This window comes from Leptodactylus fuscus, chromosome 1, assembly GCF_031893055.1.
Source record: "Leptodactylus fuscus isolate aLepFus1 chromosome 1, aLepFus1.hap2, whole genome shotgun sequence".
Lineage (NCBI taxonomy): Eukaryota > Metazoa > Chordata > Amphibia > Anura > Leptodactylidae > Leptodactylus > Leptodactylus fuscus.
This window is the reverse complement of record NC_134265.1, coordinates 291265634-291283496: the sequence shown is the minus strand read 5'-3', so window position 1 is coordinate 291283496 and position 17863 is coordinate 291265634. Positions and strand designations below refer to the sequence as shown.

The 17863-nt window shown below is 38.1% G+C and overlaps 1 protein-coding gene across 1 annotated transcript in view; it reads left to right on the top strand.

Moving 5' to 3' along the window:
- NPY1R (neuropeptide Y receptor Y1) overlaps positions 1–12746 on the top strand; it is a 46912-nt gene extending 34166 nt beyond the window's left edge. The window contains exons 2-3 of the mRNA XM_075265734.1: positions 9580–10420; positions 11338–12746. Coding sequence (XP_075121835.1) covers positions 9731–10420; positions 11338–11754 — 1107 coding nt within the window. The 5' untranslated portion in view covers positions 9580–9730 and the 3' untranslated portion in view covers positions 11755–12746. The remainder of the gene's footprint in view (positions 1–9579; positions 10421–11337) is intronic.
- Positions 12747–17863: the final 5117 nt, after the last annotated feature.

Below are 17863 nucleotides of genomic sequence, written 5' to 3'. Positions count from 1 at the left end.
CTCTAAACCCCATAACTTTTTTATTTCTCCGCTCCCAGAGCCATATGAGGTCTTAATTTTTCCTGGGACAAATTTTTCTTCATGATGCCACCATTAATTATTCTATATAATGTACTGGGAAGCAGGGAAAAAATTCAGAATGGGGTGGATTTGAAGAAAAAATGCATTTCTGCGACTTTCTTACGGGCTTTGGTTTTACGGCGTTCACCGTGCAACCAAAATGACATGTCCCCTGTATTCTGTGTTTCCTTACGATTCTGGGGATACCAAATTTATATGGTTTTATTTACATTTTGACCCTTTAAAAAAAATCCAAAACTGTTTAAAAATTTTTTTTTGAAAAGTCGCCATATTCCGACAGCCGTAACTTTTTTATACATGCGTGTACGGGGATGTATAGGGCGTCTTTTTTTGCGTGACCGGGTGTACTTTGTAGTTCTACCATTTTCGGGAAATGTTATTGCTTTGATCACTTTTTGTTAAAATTTTTATCATAATCAAAACAGTGAAAAAACAGCGGATTGGCACTTTTGACCATTTTTCCCGCTACAGCATTTACCGAACAGGAAAAATATTTGTATAGCTTTGTAGAGTGGGCGATTTCGGACGTGGGGATACCTAATATGTATGTGTTTCACAGTTTTTAAGTACTTTTATGTGTTCTAGAGAAAAGGGGGTGATTTGAATTTTTAATCCTTTTTATTTTTTTTTTATATTTTTTTTTACTTTTTTTAAATGTTTTTTTTTTGCATTTTTTAGACCGCCTAGGGGTATTGACATGGGTGGGGGGTGTCGCGGATTGTCAGAGCGGTGGGGGTCGGCAAACATGGCTGCTCCAGAGCGTTAAAGAGAGCCTCCTGGAGTATCGGTAAGGTGAGGGGCAAAGTGGTAAAGTATATGTATATGTGATTGTGTGGGGTTAGGGGCGAGGCTGTAGAGGGCAATATGAATTTTGTGGCTTGCTATGGTCCAAAGTGTGTGAGATTGCAGAGATGGTGGTGTGAGTTAGGGTTTTGTGGGGGTCCTGGGAAAAACGTATGTGTGCTATTGTGACGAAAAGTAGCCTATTGTTTAATCGGGTGTATTAACTATGTTTGTGGAAAATTTCAGCCGAATCGGTCGAGCGGTTTTTCCGTGATTGAGGAACAAACATCTGAACATGCAAACATCCAAACACACAAACCCACAAACCCACAAACTCACAAACTTTCACATTTATAATATTAATAGGATTATATGCCAGTTTTTATAAAAATTGCACAAAAAATTATGACTTTTTGTTTTTTGTGCCACTTTTATCACTTTCCTGAACAGAGAGCATGGTAAGGGCATACATTGACCCCTCCTGGTTTATTATCTTTTATGCCAGAAATATGTATAAATAATAATGGAATTCTATGCCGGATATGAGCTGGTGTAGATTTGCCCCCAGGTGCATTGTGATACAGTCCTATGAAAAAGTTTGGGCACCCCTATTAATCTTAATCATTTTTAGTTCTAAATATTTTGGTGTTTGCAACAGCCATTTCAGTTTGATATATCTAATAACTGATGGACACAGTAATATTTCAGGATTGAAATGAGGTTTATTGTACTAACAGAAAATGCGCAATATGCATTAAACCAAAATTTGACCGGTGCAAAAATATGGGCACCTCAACAGAAAAGTGACATTAATATTTAGTACATCCTCCTTTTGCAAAGATAACAGCCTCTAGTCGCTTCCTGTAGCTTTTAATCAGTTCCTGGATCCTGGATGAAGGTATTTTGGACCATTTCTTTCTACAAAACAATTCAAGTTCAGTTAAGTTTGATGGTCGCCGAACATGGACAGCCCGCTCTCAAATGATCTGAAAACAAAGATTGTTCAACATAGTTGTTCAGGGGAAGGATACAAAACGTTGTCTCAGAGATTTAACCTGTCAGTTTCCACTGTGAGGAACATAGTAAGGAAATGGAAGACCACAGGGACAGTTCTTGTTAAGCCCAGAAGTGGCAGGCCAAGAAAAATATCAGAAAGGCAGAGAAGAAGAATGGTGAGAACAGTCAAGGACAATCCACAGACCACCTCCAAAGAGCTGCAGCATCATCTTGCTGCAGATGGTGTCACTGTGCATCGGTCAACTATACAGCGCACTTTGCACAAATAGAAGCTGTATGGGAGAGTGATGAGAAAGAAGCCGTTTCTGCACGTATGCCACAAATAGAGTTGCCTGAGGTATGAAAAAGCACATTTGGACAAGGCAGCTTCATTTTGGAAACAAAAATTGAGTTGTTTGGTTATGCATGGCGTCCAAAAAGAAACAGCATTCCAAGAAAAACACATGCTACCCACTGTAAAATTTGGTGGAGGTTCCATCATGCTTTGGGGCTGTGTGGCCAATGCCGGCATCGGGAATCTTGTTAAAGTTGAGGGTCGCATGGATTCCACTCAGTATCAGCAGATTCTTGAGAATAATGTTCAAGAATCAGTGACGAAGTTGAAGTTACGCCGGGGATGGATATTTCAGCAAGACAATGATCCAAAACACCGCTCCAAATCCTCAGGCATTCATGCAGAGGAACAATTACAATGTTCTGGAATGGCCATCCCAGTCCCCAGACCTGAATATCATTGAACATCTGTGGGATGATTTGAAGCGGGCTGCCCATGCTCGGCGACCATCTAACTTAACTGAACTTGAATTGTTTGTCCAAAATACCTTTATCCAGGATCCAAGAACTGATTAAAAGCTACAGGAAGCGACTAGAGGCTGTTATCTTTGCAAAAGGAGGATCTACTAAATATTAATGTCACTTTTCTGTTGAGGTGCCCATACTTTTGCACCGGTCAAATTTTAGTTTAATGCATATTGCACATTTTCTGTTAGTACAATAAACCTCATTTCAATCCTGAAATATTACTGTGTCCATCAGTTATTAGATATATCAAACTGAAATGGCTGTTGCAAATACCAAAATATTTAGAACTAAAAATGATTAAGATTAATAGGGGGGCCAAACTTTTTCATAGGACTGTAAATGAGGCACATCCTCAGCTGGTGATGGGTTTATGAAGACGGTCATTAATAATTCCAGTCTTCATAAATCTCCCCGATTGTGCTGACGATATTACATTTATTTTTGGAATTAAAAATCCGTCTAGGATATCAGAAATCAAAATGTGAAATAGTTTTTAAATTTTTAATTACAGCAGTAACCAGGCATGATCTTTTTTATTTCCATCAATATACCAATCATGGTATTGACAAAATTAATTAATTGCAGTTGAATAATTTCAGGTTTCAATTAAGATTTATTGTAAATACAGGATTAAGTGAGATTCCGAGGTTTCTATGATATTGTAGCATGTGCTTGTTCCATGGAATGAATACATTGTTCTTTGCCCCGTTATTCTCTAATATTTATTTACTTATAAACCATTTCATTTATCAGTTTATACAAAACTCCGGGAAGGAATTTTATGCTACATCTGGCAAATGGAGCAAGATAGATAAAGCAATGTATTGGGTAAAACACTTCAGTTAGCTTAAGTTACAAGCTTGAACATGATTCTTGAAATGTGATACCTCTATTAAATTGTTCCCACATTAGATTTTTGTTCTGTCTGTTGTAAAGACTACACTTTCCAGAAAGCAATTAATAAGCACACGCTTTGTGCAAATATTAAGCCCAGAAGGAATAGGAACGTTTAACTCTAAAGTCAGTATACTTGGGAATTCTCTGGACTATAATACAAACTATAAATCAGGACTGCTACGGAAAGTCTAATTTCATTTTCAGAATTTTATGAAGAATACATTTACAAGTAAATTTGAAAAATGATGTTTAACTGTTTGACTACGATGTGCTACTTTAAGACTTTTATTGGTATGTATACTGTTTAGGAATGTGTGAAAGGTAACAAGTTTATTTTTGTCAATTATGAAAATTAAGGGAATGAACAAAAGAAAGATATAAATTCAATGAAAAATTTGTGTGGTCACGTTGCCTTGAATATTCAATTGCATATTGTTTTTGAAAGGAAGTCACAAGGAGGTTGTTCCAAAAATCTCAGAAAACAGACCACAGATTTTATGTTTATATAGGCTTGATCTAATCCTTCTGTATCTTCATGTAATCCCAGGCAGACTCAATGACGTTAAGATCAGGGTTCAGACAAGTTAAAGTTTGCTAAATCTGTAGTTCAGTGAAATTCGTATTCTGCAACGTAACTAACAGACTTATTGGTTTTATTTAAAAATTGCCTTTTAAATTCAGGTAAATCCTTTATGATGATCAGTGTGTTACCAAAGTAGCTAAGAAATGGTTTTCAATTACAATGTTATATTACCATAGTAAGGGCAAAATAAAATATTGTTCATTCTCCTCCTAGCTTCTACACGAACAAGTAAGAACTGCAAACCTGAAATGCTATTTTTAAATTGTGAAGAAAAATTTGCTTAAGGCAACATAAATAATTGAACATGATCTATATTCTGTTTCATGTTGAATGGTAATATTATTTGTCTAAGGTGTTGTTCTGTAGTAGGACAGGCATTTTTCTAAGCATGACATATCATTTGCAAGGAGGTGCCTAAATTGCTTTTGCAAGGTAACATTTTATGAAGTATGCCATGTAATAACTAGAAACATCAACCACTATAATTTAAAGGTTTATAAAAGAGAAACAGCTAGATATTTCCTAGGATAGATGTGACCTTAAAGAAGCACTCCAATGCTTTTTTGTTCCCCAGCTTGAAAAATGAATTACTATGTGTAATGTAATATTGGTGCATAACTTATTGGCAACTTTACTGTAAAGTTATGAGCTCTCCTTCTGAGCACTAACCCCCTTTCTGTTCCTCTGATGCACACAGTGCTTCCTATATAAACAGGAGCTTAAGTTCACAATGCAAGTCTTTTATGGCCTCAATATGACTGCCATAAGTCTGTATTGATCATTTAACCTCCTGATCATACAGGTTGTATGCATCAGATGAGCAGAGAGGAGGTCAGTACTCTAGATGGAAAGCACATAACTTCACAATAAAACTGTCAGTAAGTTATTGAATACATCATACATATTCATTTTTAAATGGAGGGGACTAAAAAATTTTTTACTACAATTCTTATTTAAAGACAGTAATAACACTGGTTCCAAAGTAAACATTTAAAAGACTTCTCCTCTTTAGACAATATATCTTTGTAAAAGGGTAGTTCATAAATTATATCTTTAATAGGAGGTCTCATTACCTGGTTTTAGGTAAAACAATAGAATGCAGACAGGCCCAAATGGTATATGATGGAGATCACACATGTGCAAGTTACTGATAAAACATCCACTTACACACCTCTAATATATTATGGGATAGAGATGACTAGTATTCCAAGTGCACACAGATAAGGCGTCAGTCACATGACAATGTGAGGTGCACAATGCTGGTTTACAGCCATACTATTATATCAGGTAGGCTGCCCAGCACCTATATTTGTTTATCACACTATTTCCAGCACTTCATTTATCCTCAACCAACATGGAACCTGGCTGTATCCTGTAAAAAAATAAAATAACCATGAGTTAATAGGAGATACTTTGGACAAATATTTTGGCCCGTGTGTCTTGCAAGTCTGTATGCTAAAATAAACAATTCACTGAAATGAACATATCACTGAAAAGAAGCCGCACGATGATCCATGATACCATTGGTCCTGTCTACGTCCTGCTTTCAACTATTGCCTCACCTAACATCAGGTAAATGTGGCCTGTTTTGTTAGAAGGGTACCTTTGACAATAAGCCATTCATTACTACCTTGACCCACAGCAACCAACTGTGATCTGTGGGGAAGTCTTGCTACAAGTAGTCAGTGTTGATGTTGCTGTAGTGCCACCACAGGTGACATGAAGCATTACAACATGACCATTGAAAGTAATGGGCTGTCAAAGCAATCTATGGATGTGCTGAGTCTTCTAGAGTAAGAAATATTTGTTGTGCCAGCTCTCCATTCTGGCTTGTATATGGATCCATAATTTGTTGTTGAAAGTAGGAATTCCATTTCCTCTGTGAGTCACTATAAGACAAAGTGTAATTGTGACTTTGTGAGTCTCGGCTAATTACCACTGCGGGAAGATGATTACACTCTTCCTTAGTACTATTTCATTTGGTCCATCAATTAATTGCTTCAGTCAAGCATTCAAGTAAACTCATTTTTTTTCTGATCAAGCAGCAGTAACTCATAAAGCTTCTTCCACGACGTTCCATGTTTATTTTCAGATAATTACTTTGTTTTCTACATCTGTTTTTTTTTAAATTTGAGCTTAAGAACTTCTTGACCAAACCTTAATGCTATGATATGCACTCTTGACAAACCCATTAGGAGACTATTATAAAAGTATATTCATAAGTACAGTTTCATTAATATAATGTTCTATTATTACTGACCTTATTTCTGTTTAAGTGTAGGTTTATTTCTAATATTTAACCCCTTAACGACATTGGACGTACTATTACGTCCTGTGCGCTAGGTATTTCGCACAGACCAACCAATTGCAGGCGTGCAGGACAGTGTAAACTAACGGTCACTGCTCTGCTTGCATCATTCCCTCTTGGAATTGCGAGCAGAGCAGTGTCCGTGCTGTCCTGTGTGCATTTTGGTGCATTACCGCAGTGATTTACTGTGGTCTTCATCTGTGTCTCCTCCAGTGTTCTCCAGCATTCTCCAGCCTCCTCCAAAATCCCAATACCACTTCTTCCATTCTGGACCTTATATTGTGCCCATACATCACTTTACATCCTCATGTAGGGTATTTCTGTAGTTGGGAGAAAATTCTTAACAAATTATGGGGTGCATTTTCTCTTTTAACCCCTTGTGGAAATGCAAAAATTGGGGTTAAATCAACATTTTACAGAAAAACATCTCATTTTCCTCACTTGGCCCAATTCTGTGAAACTCCTGTAGGGTCAAAGTGCTCACTATATACCTTTATCAATTCCTTGAGGGTGTAGTTTCCAAAATTGTGGAAACATTTTGGGGGGTTTCACTGTTTTGGAACCTTGGGGGTTCTGCAAAAGAGACATGGTGCCTGAAAACTATTCTAGCAAAATCTAGCCTCCAAAACCCAATTAGCACTCCGTCCGTTCTGAGCACTGCTGTGTACCCATATATCAGGGTCATATATCATCATATAGGGTATTGTCATGTTCAGGAGAAATTGTGTAACAAAATGTGGGGTAAATTTTCTACTTTTACCCCTTGTGAAGATGAAAAATTTGGGGCTAAAGTGACATTTTATTGTAAAAAAAAAAAAAAAGTAATTTTTCATTTTCAAATCTCAAAGGTAAAAAGAAATCTTTGAAACACCTGTGGAGTCGAAGTGTTTACTATACCCCTTGATAAATTTCTTGAGGGGTCTAGTTTCCAAAATGGGTTATTTTAATGGGGTTTCCACTGTTTTGACACTTCAGGAGCTTTCCAAATACAACATTTCCCCTCAGCCTTCAAACACGCCACTGTCACTCCTATACTTAAGAAACTGTCCCTCGACCCGTCCTCTCCTGCCAACTATCGTCCCATCTCACTGCTCCCGTACGCCTCAAAACTTCTTGAGCAGCATGTCCACTCCGAACTCTCCTCCTATTTCTCATGCAACCTGCTCTTTGACAGACTTCAGTCAGGCTTCAGACCCCGGCACTCCACTGAAACTGCCCTAACAAAAGTCACTAACGACCTGCTAAGCCAAGCGCCATTACTCTGTCCTCCTCCTCCTCGACCACTCCTCTGCCTTTGACACAGTTGACCACTCCCTCCTGTTAGAAATTCACTCATCCCTTGGTATCTCAGACCTGGCCCATTCCTGGATCTCCTCATACCTCACCGACCGCCCATTCAGCGTCTCCCATTCGCACACCACCTCCTCACCTTGCCCTCTCTCTGTAGGTGTCCCCCAGGGCTCCGTCCTAGGACCCCTCCTGTTCTCCATCTACACCCTTGGCCTGGGCCAACTCATAGAATCTCATGGCTTTCAGTACCACTGCTATGCCGATGACACCCAAATCTACATCTCTGGACCAGACATTACCTCCCTGCTGGCCAGAATTCCAGATTGTTTAGCGGCTGTAGCCTCCTTCCTCTCCTCCCGCTTTCTCAAACTCAACATGGAGAAAACAGAGTTTATCATCTTCAGCCCATCCTGTATGGCCCCTCCACCTGACCCATCTATCAAAGTTAACGGAACCACAATTACCCCTGTCCCACAGGCCCGATGCCTTGGGGTAACCCTGGACTCTGACCTATCCTTCAAGCCACATATTCAAGCCCTCAACACCTCCTCCCACCTCCAGCTCAAGAACATCCACCAAATTCGCCCCTTCCTCACCCAGGAAACTACCAAGATGCTCGTCCAGGCCCTCATAATCTCCCACCTAGACTACTGCAACACCCTTCTCCATGGACTCCCAGCTAACACCCTCGCCCCCCTCCAGTCCACCTTAAACTGCGCTGCTCGCTTAATTCACCTCACCCCCCCGATCTTCATCGGCTGCTCCCCTCTGCCAGTCCCTCCACTGGCTACCTATAGCCCAGCGAATTGAGTTAAAGCTACTAACGTTAACATACAAAGCCATCCACAACCTGTCCCCTCCATATATCTCTGACCTAATCTCCCGCTACCTGCCCACACGTAACCTCAGATCCTCCAATGACCTCCTGCTCCGCTCTGCTCTCATCCACTCCTCACACAACCGTCTCCAAGATTTCTCTTGTACATCCCCTATACTCTGGAACTCCTTACCACGACACATAAAACTGACCCCCACAATCACAGGCTTCAAGAAGGCCCTGAAGACTCACCTATTCAGGAAGGCCTACAACCTCCAATAACACTATCACCACACTGCCATCTATACAGTCTCCCCCTCTCCTTCTGTCTCTAACCCCCTTCCCTCATAGATTGTAAGCCCTCGCAGGGCCCTCTACCCCACTGTGCCAGTTGGTCATTGTTAGTATTATATCTACCTGTATATTCTGTGTATTGTATGTAACCCCCAAACGTAAAGCACCATGGAATTAATGGTGCTATATAAATAATAATAATAATAATAATAATAATAATAATAATAATAATAACATGGTGCCTTAAACAGATTCCAGCAAAATTTGCCCTCCAAAATCCTGATAGCGCTGCTTCTGTTCTTTACCCTACAGTGTCCCTATACATCAGCTTACCTCCTCATGTGGGATAATTTCCTACTTGGGACAAAGTGCATTACACATTGTAGAATGAATTTTCTCTTTTAATCCCTAAAGAATATGTAAATTCTAGGGCTAAATGAATATATTAGTGACAAAAATTGAAAAGTGTAAATTTGACGTCACATTATGTTTCATTGAACAGAAGAGAATTTTTGAAGATTGCAAAATATAAAAGCTGTGAGCAGATAGGTAGCCATTAAGTTACTAATTCTAGTCAATTTCCTTAATACCTTTAATAACCATGAGAATAATATTATGTATTTGTTACCAAACTGCTGTGTAGACAGATAAAAGAAGGATTATATCAAATTCCAATTTAACTTTATTTTGCATTTCATGTTTCCACAGATTATCCATAGTTGGTCTCAGCATGAACACTTTACTGATAACCTCATGCAGAATGGAAGCTAGAAAATCATATTGTTTGCAACATTGAGGCCTCTGAGTGTCCTTGCTACATTTCGTTGTCATTGGTGGTACTGTGAGGACAATTTACAAGATGAATTTTTCAACAGATTACAGCAATCAGCCATCTAATGAATCATTCTTCCAAAATCTAACCAACATACTGCAGCTAGACGAAGACTGTACTTTGCCATTGGCAATAACTTTTACCTTGTGTCTGGCCTATGGAATTGTTATCATACTTGGCCTCTCTGGAAATTTGGCTCTCATAATCATTATATTGAAGCAAAAAGAGATGCGCAATGTCACCAATATTTTAATTGTAAATCTCTCATTTTCTGATCTTTTGGCAACAATAATGTGTCTCCCGTTTACTTTGGTTTACACGTTGATGGATCACTGGATTTTTGGAGAAGTAATGTGTAAGCTGAATGAATATATTCAGTGTGTTTCAGTCACCGTTTCTATTTTCTCTTTGGTTCTCATTGCTGTTGAACGTCACCAACTCATCATAAATCCTCGCGGATGGAGACCAAATAATAGACATGCCTGTGTTGGAATCACTGCAATATGGATTGTAGCCATGGCTGGTTCCTTGCCTTTTATGATATACAATAATCTAACAGATGAACCATTTCGGAATATAAGCATTGATTCATACATTGGGAAATATGTGTGCATGCAAGAGTTCCCAAAGGAGAAATTCAGACTTTCATATACAACTTTGCTATTTGTTGTACAGTACCTTGGACCACTCTTCTTTATATTTATCTGCTATACAAAGGTAACCTTCTCATTTTGTTAACCTCCGTGGTATATTGCACGCAGAATCTGCATACAATTAACATATATGTTGCTACAGTTTATTGCATTATTTTATTTTAATGCTTTAGGATTCCTCCTAACTCCTTCTTATCCAAGTTGAAAAGGCCAATACAATTTTGCACAAACAGTAGTCTTATTTGCCAGTGAGGTCTTATTTGTATCTCTTACTCAGCTTTAATGTATAGAGAACAACTCATTATATTAGTTCTGTCTCTTCTACAACTCTGATCAGCTTCGATTAACAGATAGAATAGAGATAGGATAAAGGTAAAGGTTGGACAACATATTCCTGGGGAATACTCTGCCCAACAGTGACATGTCCCTGACCTTCTGCTCTTCAATATATAAAAATCTATGTGTGTTTGAGATTAACAATGACCTCTACTTCTGTATCCAGCTGGTGTGTTGAATGACCTGTGCTGAAAGGTAGGGAAGGGATAACGCCTTAAATTACTGCTTCAATGCAGATCACTTCTGTCCTGTTATCTTACTTTCTTTTATCCACTCTGCTCTTACAAAGTCTCTATTACCTTCCTACACAAAAGTAAACAAAAGTAGAAAAACTCCAAAAATTTGTTATCACTGTAGCTGAAATGATACAGTTTTCCTTCCTGCATCAACTACTCATTGAGCTCAGTCTGCAGTCATTCAAATGAAACTTTCTTTACTCACTTTTAGTGAAAAAAAAAAAATCTGTCCATAGTCATTGTATGTATGCATAGGTATCTGGCTTGTTACAACTGTGATAACTATATGGGGCTCACAATCTACAATAAAAAAAAAGAGAAATAACTCTATACATTCCTCCAATATGCAAAAATAATTCTAGACGCAATAATTAATATGGATAAATTTAATATTTTTCTTTCCTTTTAGATATTCCTCAGATTAAAAAGACGGAACAATATGATGGATAAGATGAGAGACAATAAATACAGATCCAGTGAAACAAAGAGAATTAACATCATGCTCTTTTCCATTGTGGTTGGATTCGCTTTGTGTTGGCTGCCATTTTTTATCTTCAACTTGGTGTTTGATTGGAACCATGAGGCTATTGCAACCTGCAACCATAACTTGTTATTTTTGATATGTCATCTGACAGCAATGATTTCTACTTGTGTCAATCCAATCTTCTATGGTTTTCTCAACAAAAACTTTCAGAGGGACCTACAGTTCTTCTTTAATTTCTGTGATTTTAGATCTCGAGAAGACGATTACGAGACTATTGCTATGTCTACCATGCACACTGATGTTTCTAAAACATCTCTTAAACAGGCAAGCCCAATAGCATAAAATGAATGATGAGATGCCAGTATATTGGCAGTAAGTGTGTCAAAAGTATGTTCCCCGATAAGCACAAATCCTCTCCATTGAGTAAGACTTCACTATCACCAATCACTTCATTTGTGTTTTTGGAACTTTTTAACTCTTGCATTACATCTGGACTTTGGGAGTCTTTGCATTGTTATGTCTGTATCTCCCACCATTTCAGTATATGTGATTTTGTACAATGACACTTACTGCCATACCTTTATATAATAGGATTTTGCGGCTATGTGCGTTTACTTTGTTCTAGTGGGTTAAAGTGGCTTTTGGCACTTAGAACAACAAAAACTACACTGATCACCCAAAACTGTGAATGTTACAATATTTTATACTTAACACTTAAGCTTGTACTATTACTTATAACCACAATATATCAGATGTGCTATTTATTAAAATTGTTGCTTTTTCATAGAAGTGTACAGAAACACATCAGTATATTTTACAATGTGTTATTAAGGCACTGCTTTATAGGTATATGCTTAATTTTTTTTTCTTTTACTATACACTGCATCTTTAGTAATACCAGGGAAGACAATATTTTAAGGAAGTGTGCCTTAAAGTTTATACAGTGGGAAAATAGTACTGTAGATGTGCATTTCTTTTATATAGGAGTTGTATTATTGGTTTATTTCCCTGTATTTTTTGTGGTATATGTTTTCATGGCTGTTAAAATGAGACATTTTTTCTTAAAAACTAGGTCCATTTTACTAAAATAATAAATATTAAACACTACTGAATAGTCATATCAACTATACCTTACTGTATCTGCTGCCCTGTCTTTGTATACTGTCCTGATACAAACAAGATAACATTTCAGTAGTACTTGCTTACCCGTTAATGGGGTGACTTGAACATTGAATTGCCTCACCCTCGGAGTTTATGCTCTCAACTTCATTCATCTGATGTATTCAGTTATTCCAAGCAACCAGGAAAAAGAAACAAAGAGAAGGCAGCTGTCACCAAGGAATAAATGATGTAAGTCGCTGTCACAGTAATACAGATTAACAATCAACACTAAATAGTATTTAATATTATGTGGCAGTTAATATGTGTGCCTATAGACTTGTACCCACTTTTTATGATTCTGTAGCATTGCACAAATATGGATAATTTTATTTCTACAAACATAACCATATTTAAATTTATAAACCAAAGTTAAACAATTTTGCCAATAAAAATAATTCAAATTTTGCAAACTTTTAAAGATTTTCTCTAATCAGCTTAGGCCTGGTTCACATCTGCATTTGCTATTCCATTCAGAGAGTCCGCATGGGGACCCCCAAACAAAATACCAAACACAATGGCAAGCGGTGAGCTTATAAAAGCACACGGACCCCATAGACCATAATGGGGTCTATGTGTTTTCCGTGCGCTGTCCACACGGAACATTCGGACAGAAAAGTACTTCAACAACTGCCTTCTTTTATGCATGACTCGCGTGGACAGCGTGCTAAAAACACACGGATCCCATTATAGTCTATGGGGTCTGTGTGCTTTCATAAGCTCATCGTTTGTCAATGGGTTCTTTATTCCATTCAGGGGTCCCCCTGCGGACACGCTAAACTGAATACCCAATGCAGATGTGAACCAGGCTTTAGTGGTGAATTTTAGAACCATGAATGCAGAAACCTTCTATGGTTTGATACCAGTCAGAAACCAAGCCATGATATCCTTACTGTGGCTGAGTTACCTTCTCTTGCATGCACTATTCCTGTGTGATAACCTGCCCCCAATAAGTAAAAATAAGTAAATCATTGCAGGATTTCTGACAAGGGCAAGACCATAGAAAGTTCTTGGTTATAGCCATTGTCAACCACTGAGACAAAAAATTGTAACCGATAAAAAAGTTAGAGAAAATGTTAAAACTTAAATTTAAATGGATTAATTTTTTATTTATTTTTTTATTGTTTACAAATTTTAAATATGGTTATGTTCATGAGAAATCTCTTTAGGCTGAGGTCCCAAATTGTAAAAACGCAGCTTTTTTTAGTTGCAGATTTTGCTGCCGTTTTTTGAGGCGAAGCCATGACTGGCTTCAAAAAGAATGGGAAATATATAGGAAGTTCTTATACTTCTACTTTCTTCTAAATCTACTCCTGGCTTTGGTTCAAAAAATCTGTAACAAAAAAAGTTGCGTTTCCGCAACATGGGCCCTCAGCCTTAATATTAACATTAGACAAATTTCCAACTATCAACAAGTTGTGCATCCAGGATCTAATTTTCATTTTCATCAGGACAGTCTTCACTGCTGGATGATGGCTCTTATAAGGCTAAGGCCCCATCTAGTGAAACACAGATAAAAGTAACACTCTCGTGTTTTTTTTAAAAAAAAATGCACTGGTTTTCCCCAACTTTTTTTCTGCAATGTGTATATGAGGTCAAACAAAATCTCATTCACTTTGTTGGTCCTGTAAAAGTTAGTGCATTTTTCATCTGCGTTTCTTCTGTTGCCAAAAACACTACGTTTCTTCAGTATAGGGCCTTATCCTTAGAGTTATTCACTAAGCAATATTTCCCATTGTGGATGTCGATATGAACTTAATTTACATTTTCTGATTGTTGCACTAAATCCGTAGGATTGATGGACATTGTTTTAAAGTCTATTGTTGATCATCTTTTTTCATATACGTTACGTATTCATTACTAAGATAGGCACTTTAGGATGTTAAATGTGTCAGTCCATACCTTTCCTCTCGACTGGGAATGTCCAGATACAGATGTAGCAAAGTTTAATGTTACATCTAAGTTTAATGAGTTAAATAAACAGTTGCAGCAAATGCTAAGTTGATTTTTTTATATCAATGGCTTTTATCGGGTGAGATCATGCTGCACGTTTTATCAGAATCAAGTACAGACTGTCACTAGATGATTAGCTTCTCAAGACAATATTGTTGCGATAAACTACAGTATACATGTCTATATGTGGCCACTCATCGGCTTTGCTGTGAAGGGTTTTGTTTGCATGTGGTAATATTATATTTAGAGATGAGCGAACAGTAAAATGTTCGAGGTTCGATATTCGTTTCGAGTAGCCCCTCAATATTTGACTACTCGAATCGAATATCAAACCCTATTATAGTCTATGGGGGGAAAATGCTCGTTTCAGGGGTAGGCAACGTTCGATCAAATTACACTTACCAAGTCCACAAGTGAGGGTCGGGCTGGATCCTCCATGCAGTCTTCTCCTTGCAGGGTCCCCGCGGCGTCTTCCGACTCTTCATTCACTCTGCCAGGCATCGGTCCTGGGCAGAGCCGACTGCGCATGCCCGCACTACAAGCGGACATGCACAGTCGGCTCTGCCCAGGCCCGATGCCTGGCAGAGTGAATTCAGAGCCGGAAGACGCCGCGGGGAAGCTGCACGGAGAAGACTTCTAAAGGTAGGAGAAGAACCAGCGTTGATTGGCCGACTGTATAGCATTCGGCCAATCAATGCTGGTTCTGCATTGAACTTTTACATTCGAACAGCGAGTGGTACTCGATCAAGTATGAGTATTTCAAATACCGTAGTATTCGATCGAACACCTACTCGATTGAGTACTACTCGCTCATCTCTAATTATATTAAATTGATATCATGAGAAATTGGAGCCTTAACCACATTCAAGCTCAATTATGTGTGAACACATTTGTATATAGAATAAAATAGTCTGTTTTAGTTTATAAAAAAAAATGTTCTAGTAGTAATAAAAAAATTGCACTTTTTGTGACATATGTTAAAAAGTGAGAAAATTTAAATTTCATTTATCCAAAGGTGTTCATCTTTAGAAAGAATCAGACCATGAAGAAAGCAAAAATCAAATCTATTTTATTCCATGTGTTAGTTTAATTAAATACAGTATGTAAAGAAAAATAATATATACATACGTACATACACTAGAAACATACTTTAATAAAAAAAAAGAAAAAATGTTGTGTCACAATAGTCGAAAAGAGACCATTTCTAACAAATTCATCCAGTAGTTCTGTCATGTTGCATTTTGTAGAGCCAGCTAATCATTTTCTATGTGCGGGTATATATGGCAAATAGTAAGGCATTCAGGCATGTGCATTCAGTAATATTCTGGCCAAACGTATGGAACAGTAGATATGGGTACATTTAGTGTATATTTTGGAAGCATTTCAGGCCTACACATCAAATGTACACCAAAAGTATTGTTTGCACAATTTGGTATCCTTGTTGTTTCTGGTTGATTTGTGCAATACCGTAGATAGGGGAGGCAAACTGACACTAGGTACATTTTTGTTGTGCCCATGTACTAAAATATCCACCTAAAATTAGCAAATTTAGCACATAATATTAATTAAAATCTCCCTGTGCAAATCTTTTGTGCCTCCTTGGTTACAAAAACCATGTCTATTACTGCAGTTACATTACTGCTTTTTACATAAACTACCAGTACAGATAGGATTCTTGAGATGGAAATACCCCTTTAAAGCCTCTTAATTCTGGCACAATATAAGAGGGTGCATGATGTGCTGGTCTTAATAAATTCCCCTCCATTATCTGTATTTGGACAACAATTCTGTTAAAAGAAAAAAAAAAGGAAAACATATTACACTATGTTATATCCATTGTAGCACCTGAGGAATGTAAAATAGAGGAATGGTCATGGACCTGCCTTATAATACTGTGTATACTATGTATACTTTATCAGTTTCCATTGGAATGTTCTTTAAACCAGTCCCTTTATATAAAGAAAACAAAGTACGCAATGTCGTATGTAGTCTTAGATTTTTGTTACATTGTGCTTTGTCACAAAATTACTTTAGAGTACTCATGTACTGCACAATTCTAAAATAGCGCACAGTGTCCGCCTTATAATACTGTTCTGTATTGTGCACATTCATTCCTACAGAATAAAAAGATTCTAAATTCTAAAAGAATTCTAAATATTTTTTTTTAGGTTCCATTGAGTACACTGAGCCCCTGAATATAAACACCCCTAATGTTTTGTAAGTAATTTAGCAGTATGTTTCAGTAAAAACTTAGTAGATATAGTATCCGATATATTGTGATAATCTCACACCATGTTGATGATAGAGCAGCCGTATTATTTACTGTCTATTTTTAACATAGAAATACATACAATATAAACGTTCATAGAACAAACTGTTGTTGGTAAGGTTGTACCTATAGGGAATGCGGAGGTAACAGTCTATACTGGGCCCTGGAACCTGAGGAGACTCTAAAGGTCCCCCTGCCACAGAAAATATACCACCATTCTAAATTGTACATTGCAGGTAGGGGCTCCATTTCCAATTCTGAACTGGGGCTCAAGAGCATCACATTATGCCTCTGCTCTATGGTTATACAAATACACTGCTCAAAAAAATAAAGGGAACACTCAAGTATCAAATCCTAAATCTGAATTAATGAAATATTCACATTGAATACTTTGTTCTGTACAAAGTTGAATGTGATGACAACAAAATCACGCAAAAATCATCAATGGAAATCAAATGTATTATCCAATTGAGGCCTGGATTTGGAGTCACCCCCAAAATTGAAGTGGAAAAACGCCCTACAGGCTGATCCAACTTTGATGTAATGTCCTTAAAACACGTCAAAATGAGGCTCAGTAGTGTGTGTGGCCTCCACGTGCCTGTATGACCTCCCTACAATGCCTGGGCATGCTCCTGATGAGGTTGCAGATGGTCTCCTGAGGGATCTCCTCCTAGACCTGGACTAAAGCATCTGCCAACTCCTGGACAATCTGGGGTGCAAGGTGACATTGGTGGATGGAGCGAGACATGATGTCCCAGATGTGCTCAATCGGATTAAGGTCTGGGGAGCGGGTGGGCTAGTCCATAGCTTCAATGCCTTCATCTTGCAGGAACTGCTGACACACTCCAGCCACATGAGGTCTGGCATTGTCCTGCATTAGGAGGAACCCAGGGCCAACCGTACCAGCATATGGTCTCACAAGGTGTCTGAGGATCTCATCTTGGTACCTAATGGCAGTTCGGCTACCTCTGGCGAGCACATGGAGGGCTGTGTGGCCCTCCAAAGAAATGCCAACCCACCCCACTACTGACCCACTGCCAAACCAGTCATGCTGAAGGATGTTGCAGGCAG